General features: G+C 42.0%; 2 protein-coding genes across 3 annotated transcripts; one reads left to right on the plus strand and one right to left on the minus strand.

Moving 5' to 3' along the window:
* Positions 1-216: 216 nt before the first annotated feature.
* On the minus strand, positions 217-2237 carry LOC127305715 (20 kDa chaperonin, chloroplastic). Its single transcript, XM_051336240.2, has 5 exons — positions 2000-2237; positions 1376-1555; positions 1053-1208; positions 764-841; positions 217-593 (listed from the first exon to the last, which is right to left on the minus strand). Exons 1-5 carry the CDS (start codon positions 2150-2152, stop codon positions 420-422), a joined length of 741 nt encoding a protein of 246 aa, XP_051192200.1. The 5' UTR covers positions 2153-2237; the 3' UTR covers positions 217-419.
* A 113-nt stretch (positions 2238-2350) lies between these two features.
* On the plus strand, positions 2351-8607 carry LOC127305714 (uncharacterized). Of its 2 annotated transcripts, none has more exons than XM_051336237.2 (17): positions 2351-2556; positions 2656-2749; positions 3045-3089; positions 3199-3366; positions 3450-3534; positions 3646-3752; positions 4213-4293; positions 4444-4496; positions 4571-4670; positions 4997-5140; positions 5355-5451; positions 5689-5908; positions 5990-6086; positions 6184-7227; positions 7318-7410; positions 7485-7768; positions 8248-8607. In XM_051336237.2, exons 1-17 carry the CDS (start codon positions 2426-2428, stop codon positions 8366-8368), a joined length of 2964 nt encoding a protein of 987 aa, XP_051192197.1. In that variant the 5' UTR covers positions 2351-2425; the 3' UTR covers positions 8369-8607. The 2 variants fall into 2 exon arrangements, with proteins under 2 accessions (XP_051192197.1, XP_051192198.1); XM_051336238.2 differs by having other exon boundaries at positions 2352-2556; positions 3180-3366.
* Positions 8608-11585: the final 2978 nt, after the last annotated feature.

Here is an 11585-nt window from a genome sequence, read left to right on the forward strand (position 1 = left end):
CGGCGGTGTGGTGTACTGGTGTGGGTGCGACTCCGGCCGGTCCGCTGTCCACCGTTAGAAATCTCGTGTGGGTTACTATCAGATGACCTCAAATGCACTGATCACGCTCTGGGTATTTTGTGACAAATTAGATGAATTGTGGTTTTGCTAAAATAAAACACTAAACTATTGTGATTGTGTGCAGTTCAATTTGAATAATAATCTTGGTGCACAGTAGGACCAAAAACCGGATCATCAACTAACAGTATCATGCTGACAACACAACCTTGACAGGGCCAAGAGATAGAACGCAAGAGTACTTGAAGCCAGACACCAAAGGGGACCTCATTTCTCTTCATGCGATGCATTCAGTTTTCCCTGGAACAATTTATGATCAAAATGCTGCCGCTTGCGCCCGCACATGCCTGGCGAAATCTAGCTCAGGAGAGGACAGCCATCAGATCGGATACCCTCAACACGATATAGTTTGTGCCGTCAGCACCCTTGAACTCAGCGCCAGCGTACTTCGAGTACAGGACAGAGCTGCCTTCAGAGACCGGCAGCGGGATCCTCTTGCCTTCCTCGTCCAGATGGCCTGGGCCGACGGCGACAACCTGCACCAACCAATTTGTTATATCATTAGCAAGTAACTTTGAATAGTAATAGATGCAAAGGTATAGTTCTGACATGAAGGTCCAACCGTGCATCTCAGAAGTCAGAAACATAGGCATCATATAGATAACAAGACTGTCGAAGAGAACTAGTAACGGAGTGGATGACTGACCGTTCCAATGGATGGCTTCTCCTTAACACTATCGGTAAGCAGCAGACCACCAACAGTTTTATCTTCAGCTATAGCTACCTGTTATGCAAGAAAAAGGCAGAAATTATCATAACATGATTGAAGGGTGAACTATGCAGTAACCTGAAACAGAATCTTTAGTCCCCACTTAATTGACAACAGTACACCATCCAAGCCATACAAACCAGATGTACAGAAATAAATAAATAAATAAATAAATATATATATATATATATATATATATATATATATATATATATGAGATCACTACCTTGATAAGAACACGGTCACTAAGAGGCTTCATGTCTTTCGCGTCATCTGTCTCCAGAATACCAATGATATCGTCCTCTCTTAGAATCAGATGGTTGGCATCATTCAACTCCACCTCTGTTCCAGCATACCTTGAATATACAACCTGAGCACCAATCTACATAAGTAGCAGATAATACATGTTACAGGTGCCATTTTCTTGCCAACCACTAGTAAGAAATTGTCGGTATTAACAAACATCGGAAGAAAACATATAAACAATTGAACAGTATACAAAACTGGGATAACGTGCGTAAAATCACAATTTTCTACCAAGAACTATACCTTGATGCCGACTTCCACTTTGTTATCCCCAAAGATTCTTCCCTCTCCAATAGCAACTACCTCACCGCTCTGAGGTTTAGACTGAGCAGCTGAAGGGAGCAATATTCCACCAGTTGTCTTCTGCTCAGCGGTCTTAGTCTTGAGAAGTACTCTGTCGGCCAAGGGCTTGACCGTCGTGTACTGCAATGGAATAACAGAAGATAATTTCAGATCCGCAAGAAATATTGACATGGAATTAGAACTAGACGCTCAACCAAAATCTTAAGCAGAAAACCAACATAGCTGCTTGCTGGACTCTTTTTCTTTTTAAACATATGGTCCGTTTCATGTCATAATCAATTGTTCATAGCAGCTTCCTGCCCCTTAATTCCAGTAGAATTTGAATCGTATAAACATTATGTGCAAGCTTAGAGAAACCATTATTAACACACCGCAGCCTAAGACCTTCAATTTTTCTAATCACTACTATAAGCTAACCTCTAGAAAAGAAAATAGGGTGCCACGTATATCAGCAATCTCATTATTCGACTTGGCCCCTCTTCTACATATTCCAGAACGGACGATAACCACTCCTCCAGGAAAATGATCAGCGAAACCATGGTACATTGCACGAGGGGAACGCACCTTTGGGGCGACGACGGTGGCGGCCCTGACAACGAGCCCGCCGACCGCCCTTCGCGCCGGGCGGACCCCGACAGCCGCCGACGTGGGCACGCGGAGGGCCTGGACTGGGGCAGCCGCACCGACCGCGGAGCCGCAGAGCTGCACCGACGCCATTGCTCGAGGATGGAAGGAATCCGAGCTACAGCAGAAGAGGATAAACCCTAGAAGCAGAGCAGTGGGAAGCGGCGACGACGCAGAGCATGAGCCACCAACCGCTTTATCTTCTCGAAATCGTCAAAAAAAACTTAATGGGCTGAGCAAGGCCCATTTCACTTTAGGCCGGGAGTTCCAGGTGTTATCAAGCCCATGGGACTTCGGCCCAGTTGTACATGCGTCTTCCTCTTTGGCTCCGGGCAGCAGAGGAGCAGCGGCGATCGCCACCGCGCCATGGGCGCCGCCTCCCCTTCCGGCGCGGCCCTGGCGGGATGGACCGTGGCGGCGGTGCTTCTGCAGGTCGCCGGCCTCTCCCTCTTCCTCTACAGCTTCTTCCCCGTCAAGCCCACGCTCCCCGGCTTCAGGTTCGCGCCTCCGCCTCCGCCTCTGCTCTGCTTTTTCTCTGAGGCAACAGGTCGTATTAGCTTCGGTTGACGCGTGTCTGGTGTGGGGGTGATACGCAGTGGCGCGGAGAGCTACCGGGCGCCGTCCTGTGCTCCCGTCGGTGGCGGGGAGGAGCCGGCGCTTCCTCCGGATCAGCTCAGATCCTTGTACAGGGTAAGGGATTTTTTCTCATTTCATATGCTCGCTGCAGAGTTCAGATTCGCCTCGTGCTGTCCCACAATGTTTAAATGTTCCTCCATCCAATCCTAAATTACTCCGTGCTCTAGAAAATTAGAGTGGTTAGTGCGGTCAAGGTTTTGAAGGACTGAAAATTTGATTAAGCTTCCTGCATTTTATGCTGATGTGGAGCTTTCCTTGTTACGAAAGCTTCTTGTGTAGTGCTCAGCTTTAGTTCACGTTGTATATTTACGATTGTAATGCTTGTGCTTTTGTGTATGATTCATACCAGGAACTTTCTGAGGTCCCCCGTGTGTATGATCGCTTGGTGTTGATGGTGCGTACATCCTAAATTGATCTGGACATTGCTGGCAGCATAATCTCTCTATGACTATTTTTCTTACCTTTTAATGTTTGGCATTTTGAGTTTATCAATGTCAATTTAGGTAATAGACGGGCTACCTGCTGAATTTGTACTGGGAAGAGCTGGGAAACCTCCGAGCAAAGAAATGATGGAGGCAATGCCATACACACAATCTCTGTTAGCTGGTTGCAGAGCAGTTGGTTATCATGCAAAGGCTGCACCTCCAACCGTTACAATGCCCCGACTAAAAGTAGGCCTTGTTTTAGCTACATATATCTATCTGTTCAACTGTCAAGTCAAATGTTGAGCAATCCTATGTATATTTTCTTTCAGTCAATGGTATCAGGGGCGATTGGAGGTTTTCTCGATGTAGCACTTAACTTCAATACTCAAGCCTTCTTGGATGACAATCTTCTTGGTTAGAACATCTTGCTACCTCCCTATCCATCTGTCTTGCTAGTCCTACTTTTTTTATGCCGAATTATATTATTAGGAATTTGCTTACAACTTTCTTTTAAATTTACCACAGATCAGCTTCATAGGGTTGGTTATAAATTAGTGATGTTGGGAGATGAGACATGGATCAAATTGTTCCCAACACTATTCCACAGACAAGATGGAGTGAGCAGTTTTTATGTAAGCCTTGTCTCATGCCTCACATGCTTTTCTTGCAATGAGCTGCGATTGGACATTAATTGTTGGAGGACAAGAACACAATTTACAGGTTTAAACACTGATAAATTTGGATTTTCGTTTCACCATCATCTGAAGCATTACTCTTAACAGTAATTAGTTTATAACAAAGCATATGTCCACCCCTCTGTTTTTTCTATGAATATCTGCAAATAAATACTGAAATCCACTTAGACGTTTGAAGTTTCTACTTTCTAGGTACTTGTCATCTCCTAGCCATCTTTCGACCTACTTTACCCTGTTGAACATAGGACACCCATTGAAGAGAGTATTAGTTGATTTGGCTGCGCTTAAAGATATTTGCATTGCTTACTTTGTGTTAATAACAGTGCTTTCTTTGTTCTTCGCAGCCTGGTCTATCATGAGTTTTTTTTTTTTTTACAGATTTGTAACTATATTGCAGGTGAAAGATACGGTAGAGGTTGATTTCAATGTTTCTCGTCATCTGGATTCTGAGCTTGCTGCGAAAGATTGGGATGCACTGGTGCACTTCTACTCATTCCTCGATGCATTTTCACTTGTTTTTTCAGTAGTGCCAGAAAATGCATTATCTCTGGATCCAAACCTTGTGCTGTTTGATAAGGTACCTATGATCTAGGTGAATACTGACAAATTCCTTCGTTGACAATTTCAGGTTCTGCACTATTTAGGTTTAGATCATGTTGGCCATATAGGAGGCCGTCAAAGGTAAATACCATATCTTCTTCACTTTTGGGTGATTTTGGCAATGTCTGATTTGACTTGAAGTTTTAAAATGGCAGTGTTTTGATGACTCCAAAGCTGAAGGAGATGGATGATGTGATTAGAAGGGTCCACGCTGCAGTTACGAGCCTTCATGACAATTCAGAGAGAACACTTTTGGTCTGTGATCTTTTCGATTCTACAAATTTTGTTCTTCTTCTATTAGTGTAGATTTAATGTTACAAAGAAGTTCACTCCAACATCTGCAGTTCGCCTCGAGAGATCATTAGCAATAGTTAATGTGTATTGATTATTTAGATGCATGTTTAACAAATTATACTTCCAGTGCCTTTCTGGCTTATGAAATTTAAAGATCCACAACTGCAGGTGTTGCATCAAAATTTCATTCACCCTATCTTCCAAGATGCATTAAAGATGCTTCGGATGTACATATTTTTTGTTACCATTGCAGTTCTTCCTGATTTTGCTTTGCCTGTACATTTCAGGTTGTGGTCAGTGATCATGGAATGACTGAAGTTGGCAATCATGGAGGATCTTCTTATGAAGAAACTGACTCCCTTGCCCTTTTTATAGGACACAGTGTTGAGAACTCATATTGTTCGCCTTATGACCAGAAAGAAACACTTCAAGTATGAACTCAGCCTTATCTCTGGATATTTTTAAGCTTGATTTCAGTTTACAGTATACTTTTGAGTTTGATAGAAATTGTTGCAGTATATGAGTATTTTCACATTTATCTATCAGTTTTCTTTGTCACTCACACCAAAGAAATCACTGCAAATATTCAACGGATAGTGTTTCAAGATACTAACACGCAGCTATGACCTGTGAACTTTTTGTCAGGTTGACCTTACTCCAACGCTAGCTCTTCTCTTTGGCATACCAATTCCGAAAAATAATATAGGTGTCTTGCTTCCGGAGCTTTTTAATTCTTTGTCAGGTGAATATAAATACCTTCCATGTTAAGTGTGTTGCGCTTACGCGCAAAAGAAGTACTGTAGATAGTTTTTATGTGTGTGGACTTCATATTGATTTCAGTAGGTTTAAGTTCTTATTGGACTTATAATTACATGCCTTTTGTTGATTTTTGTATCTCAATTAGATCAGGATTGTTTACAAATTCCTGATTAACATTATCAGCTATCTGCTCTGAGATGGTGAATATATCTTATTTCAGATGACCAAAAACTGCGGACCCTAGAACTGAACTCGTGGCAAATCTTAAGATTGCTACAGGAACAGAAACCTGTGTTCTGCTCTGAAAATTGTGTTAATTTAAAGGATGACTTTAGAGTTGATATGCTTCCTGAATCTATTGATGAAAAGTTGTGTCATTTGCTTTCTAAGGCATTTGCTTCTCATCGATCCTCGCTTCTACACCAAGATTCTGATTTCAGGTGAGCTTATGGTCCTAATGTACATACAAAGGTGTGGATATCATCAGCCATCAATGCTTATTAAAGTACTCGCTGTTTCAGATCTGTTGAAGTAACTGGGCACTCTAGGACTGCTTTGAAGGCCTACTCTGACTTCTTAAGATATGCGAGTGAGTGGTTGTCTCACAGAGCAACCGATGTAATTTTACTACCTTTCCAGTGTTAAACTTTTATACTGTACTGTTACGTGCTTTTCTTCTGAATGACTTATCTCCTTTTACTATTCGTATTTGCAGAAACCACTCTATGTACTTGTGTCTGCAATCTCCTTGATGATTATTTCATGTTTTTCTCTTGCCGGCATTATCTTTTGCGTATTTGAAGGAAAGTCGCAGAGTCAAGTTGAACACAACTCTGAGTGTGATTTGAATAAACATTGGCATCTTGATGAGGCTTTCATTCTAATGGGGATTTTTCTATATGTCGCCAGTCTTGGTTCAAGCTCTTTTGTTGAAGAAGAGCAGTATATATGGCATTTTCTCACGTCTACTCTCTATTTAATATTTCTCATCAAGACGGTTCAGTCAATGCTAAAAGATTCAAATTCAACATTAGTCCAGAGAGCAGCAGAGATCCCCCGCAGAAATAACTCCTATCTTACCAGCTATAAACTAACCCCGGGCCAGCTTGTTGGTCGCAAGTTATACACTATCCTTATTATTCTTGTTGCTGGGAGAATTCTAAGAGCATGGCATCAAGGTGGGATTAACTGGGTTCACTTTTCTGACATTTCGAAGATATTGACCCAATGTGACTCTTCTATCGTGAAGTCTCTTCAAATTATCTCAGTTCTTGTGGTCATGGTGCTGTATGCAGTTTCACTCAATTTACTGAGAACAAGGAGAATGCTTGTTATAGGGCTATGGTTGAGCCACCTTTCATGTGGACTTTTAGTTATGCTGCATATTTGGAAAAGTCAGGTCAACACTTCAGTACTGATGAACCATAGTACAACATCAATAGCTCAGATATTCTATGTCATTGCAAGTATTTCAATAACTTGCACTGTTCTTTTGTCGCCTTGGATATTTCCAATACGTTTCAAAGAAGCAGAACCAACATCCTCATCTGGATTCAATCCCCAGAAAGCTATTCATCTGCATGGCATCAATCATTCGGTGTTCCTGACTGGAATAACATGCACAATGTTCTGGTGCCTTCTTCAATTGCTTCTGCAGCAACCCATTAATGCTATTCCTGTTTTGCTCATTCTGTTGCAACTTATCTCGAGTGTTATTCATTTTTCTCTGAACAAATCATTGCATAGGCAATGGGTGCAGGTTAGTTTGTTGGAGTATTTTCTTGTACTTTTTGTTTCGCAGATCCATGTCATCATTGATGATGAGTATTTTTATTGGCTAACTGTGTAGGTTGTTGCAATGCAATTCTTGGGGATGACCGGTCATTTTGGTCTCGGGAATACTAATAGTCTCGCCAGCATAGATGTTGCTGGAGCTTTCATTGTAAGTTTTACATATACTCTCTTTAGTGTGTCTTCTTTCCCTTTCCTTCAGATTTGACTATTGAACTTTAACAGGGCATTTCAAGCTACTCTACCGTTCTTTCTGGTATTCTGATGTTTATCATTACATATGGATCACCTCTATTGTTATACCTTGGGATGGTGGTTTATATGTCGGTGAAAGATAGCGATGATATCTGCACTTCATGGCAATTAAAATGGAGCAGCATTCTGGGAAAAATGATCGCGTTGCCCTGTTTGCTTCCTTTGCTGATCAATTCTATTGCCTTGACTTCATACACTATTGTTTTGTTGCTCATGAGGAACCATTTGTTCGTCTGGAGCGTGTTTTCACCAAAGTAAGTGATCGATTAAAACTTTACAAGACAGTGTCCAGTCAATTCTCCATTTTGGTGCATCACTATCACATGGGCCCCTTACGGAATTATTTACTCGTATTTGATGCTTACCTTGTGTATGTGGGCTTCCGTGGGTTTGTAAGTCTAGAAACCAGAACAAGCAGCAGCAGCTATACTAGAAGTAGAACCCCAGTGCTGTCCATAGAAGCTGGTACTAGAAGCACATCCCTGAAACTGCTGAACTAAACAAATGAGAACACCGAGGAAATGATGCTTTTAAGGATTGAATTCAAGTCTTCATTATGAAAACTGCTGAACAAGTAGACTGTTAGTTCTGACCAGAATGTTTCCACTGCTTACAATGGTTATTATGGATAGCTTTTTTACTTAATCCAGTACATACTAGAGTAGTTATTTTTTTCCCATGCTACATTTGTTCTTTGCCATTATTTGACCGGCTCCATTTTGTATGGTCACAGGTACCTTTATGTCTGCGCAGCAACAGTATGCACATATGCCGGAGTCTCCATCATAGCCACGACTGCAGCTTATAGCTGCGCTGTATTTTCATTCAGGACGAGAAAGTACAGATCCATGTGATTATGTTAACGGATTGGTGTTCTGACTGAGCACCCATTTGCTAGAAAAGATTACTAGCACTGTCTTAGGCAAAGAACCCTCTCTGACGGCGTAGCCCAGTTTTAGGCCATACAATACCTGGGAAGGATGTAAACACATGTTCCGTGCCCCATCTCTCACTTTGTTGCACTAGAATTGTACTGTATGTATGCGAATCACACCATCTAATTTTGGAGCTACTCCCCTCCGGTCAGATTAAATTGACGCAGGCTCAGGCATCAAGTACACACGCCAGGAGGAAGGTGAGGTACTCCTCCGTGCTGGCATCGTACACCAGTCCAGGGTTTGGCCGGCACCTCGCGCGAACGGCGTGGACGCGTGGCCGATGGGCATGTCACCGGTGATGCCACTGGCGCTGTCCCCATTGTACGCGGTGGTCATCACCGCTGGTACTGTTTCGCGTCGATTAATTTCGGCTGGAGGTAGTATATGCTATAAGTTCCAAGTTTCAACATCGTGTGTATCTGGGCTTGCTGGTTTGGTTTGCCATGGAACAGAAGGATGTGCTATTGGCTTGCATTGATACTGATAGCCCCAGCTCAGTAGAGGATGTCCTAGTGAGTGAGAAGTTAATGGCAAGGATATCCTATATGGCTATTGGTAAAAAAGAATAGTGGTAAGGATATCGGAAAGTGTCTTTGACTCTCGAGGTCTGGTGATCCTTTCATTTAAAAGAAATCAGAAGTTTCATTTGTAAGTTAAAAAAAAAAAATCTGAAAAAAAATTTAGACATAGTCAATGATGTAACCTACAAGCATGCAAAATTTTAATGCGATATCCTTTATGTCATGGGCAACACAAGATAAAATCTGATAAATTTTTAGATTTGAAAATATACATACTCATATCTACATACTCCTATAAATATGCAGACACCAGCGAGCTGTTGACGGCAATGCCCTTTCGCCTCTCGGGCACTCATGTTCTCACCAGGCTCGCACACACAAGACCGAGACGATCTTCCCTTCAACTAGCTTTCCCTCTTTGCAGAGTTCCGAGCCCACTTCTCCGTAGACCTAATAGCAAGCTGATCGCAGATTTGCAGTACAATTAGGTCGAACACGTTGCCTCCGGGGCGCAGCATACACTTGCCGGCCTTTGGTGTAGGAGTAAAAGCGTCAGATTTGTCAGCTGTACCTAACTGTGCTGTTAGAGCTTCCGCTTGAACTGTATCACTTCGAGGGAGCAGATCAAAATGAGTTACTGTCAAATCACCGAAACATAAGATGGACCAGGTCACACAGAGAGGATGCATCTTGGGTGTCAATGTGGGATCCTTTCACTTATAGTGTATTAATATTCTGGTCCAGCAACATACAAAAAAGAAGACCTAGAACGACCTTTGCGGGTGCACTAAGAGCTGAACAAAATGCAGCGGATCTCTATGGTGGAAGAGCACCTCAGGAAGTCCACAATGTGTTCAAAGTGGCATGCCACGACTGAACTTCTGATGCCTCTCATTCCAATATTCTAATCCTAACAATCTTTGCTTGTGTGTATATTTTGTTAGCATGATCTTGATGGCTTATTGCTGTGGTATCGAAAGTTGTACTTTTGAAGGATCTACAACGGATCCCTCTCCGTAGCATCACCCAACAATGTGTGAGCTTATGTGTGTCCTATTGGTTCTCGTTTGTGTTCTATATACTGAGCGCAATGTATGATGTGCAAAATGTGAGATTAAGTAGGCATTTGTGCAATTGATGTGACCGTCCTTGTTAGGTTTAGGTTGGTTAGAGAACCGTTGTATGATAACCATTTAACAACATCGCTAGCTAGAACCAACACATGATATTTTGCTAGAAAATGATAAATAGCTAGACATAGAAACTAAAAAGAAAATCTATACGGTATTTCTGAATACTTCCTCCATCCTAAAATAATCAATTGATATTCTAGGTTTGACCAAAGTCAAATTACTTTAGGTTACACCAAGTTTTCGCTCAGAATACAAAGTATTTAAAACTTATTTTTTACATGTTAGTGGGATAAATAATTGGCTATCTCGATTTTTTTGAAAACGTGTAAATGTTACTTTCATATTTTATTAAAAAAACAAGGACCACTGGTGCCCGCGGGAGCCATACACCTCTGTGTTATTTTGAATTAGAGGAAATCTTGTGTGATTTTTGAGCGTGGAGTTGTGAGAAATCCTTTTTTGGTTCTTTTGTGGTTTGGCTGCTGGGATTGATTGATGTCAAGAAAGATGGGGGACTCGAGTGTAGAACAATTGTGTGAGAGCATGCAGAGAATGCTAGCTCAGCTCATGGAACAAGCTCAGGCAAAATCTGCTAATGCATCTGGTGGTGTGTCTATTGCTTTGGAGTCGAATCCAGTCAAGCTTACTGCCCATGTGACTATTTTAGTTGGGCATGAAATGCAGAGTTGATCCTCGGAGCGCATGGATTGCAAAATTTTCTTGAGAAAGATAAGAAGAAACCTGAAGGTGTTGCGCATGAACAGTGGGAGCAGGACCAAAAGAAGGTAATGGTATGGCTTCTAAGCTCAATGGAGAAAACAGTTCGGGAACAGGTAGAAGTCTTTACAACTGCAGCCGAAGTTTGGGTATATATAGAAAAACAGTTTTCATGAAAATCAAACAAAATGCAAGTCAGCAGGATTCTCCATGAGATGAGGCATGTTGGGCAAGACCAAAAAACTTTGACCGAGTATGCAGGAGAGATTAAGAAGCTCTACAGGGACCTGGAGTTCTTAAGACCATTTAAGGCACATGATCCGAGAGATGTACCTATCCTTCGGGAATGGTTTGAACTACTTCTTGTGCAAACCTTTCTCGAAGGCCTGAATTCGAAATTTAATTTTCGAGCTCAGTTAATATTAGCCACACCTGACTGGCCCACTTTAGACGAGGCAATTGCTAGCATTCTGGGAGAGGAAACTCGCCTATCGAACAAGATAAATACATGTGTCGACAATAGAGAAACACTATCCCCACTCACCCATGATAAACTGTATGTTGGTTCAAAGAATGATCAAGCATACGCCATGAAATTTGGTTACCAGATGAAACCCATAGTGATGTGTGATCATTGTGGAAGGCCTGGTCATGTGAAGAAAGATTGTTTTGAGCTGATTGGTTACCCCCTGGTTGGCAGAAGAGGCCATCATACCGTCCCAATAATGGGACAATATTCAAGAAGAAGCTTGAATGAAGCCA

This window comes from Lolium perenne, chromosome 6 (assembly GCF_019359855.2).
Source record: "Lolium perenne isolate Kyuss_39 chromosome 6, Kyuss_2.0, whole genome shotgun sequence".
Classification (NCBI taxonomy): domain Eukaryota; kingdom Viridiplantae; phylum Streptophyta; class Magnoliopsida; order Poales; family Poaceae; genus Lolium; species Lolium perenne.

What these genes read in the sequence shown, in the direction of transcription:
- LOC127305714 (XM_051336237.2), top strand. Translation starts at nt 2,426, where the DNA reads ATGGGCGCCGCCTCCCCTTCCGGCGCGGCCCTGGCGGGATGGACCGTG. An exon ending in TTACAATGCCCCGACTAAAA is followed by an intron (nt 3,367 to 3,449) that starts GTAGGCCTTGTT and finishes ATTTTCTTTCAG; the next exon opens with TCAATGGTATCAGGGGCGAT. An exon ending in ACCAGAAAGAAACACTTCAA is followed by an intron (nt 5,141 to 5,354) that starts GTATGAACTCAG and finishes ACTTTTTGTCAG; the next exon opens with GTTGACCTTACTCCAACGCT.
- LOC127305715 (XM_051336240.2), bottom strand. Translation starts at nt 2,152, where the DNA reads ATGGCGTCGGTGCAGCTCTGCGGCTCCGCGGTCGGTGCGGCTGCCCCA. An exon ending in CCACCGTCGTCGCCCCAAAG is followed by an intron (nt 1,556 to 1,999) that starts GTGCGTTCCCCT and finishes ATTCCATTGCAG; the next exon opens with TACACGACGGTCAAGCCCTT. An exon ending in AAGTGGAAGTCGGCATCAAG is followed by an intron (nt 1,209 to 1,375) that starts GTATAGTTCTTG and finishes CTACTTATGTAG; the next exon opens with ATTGGTGCTCAGGTTGTATA.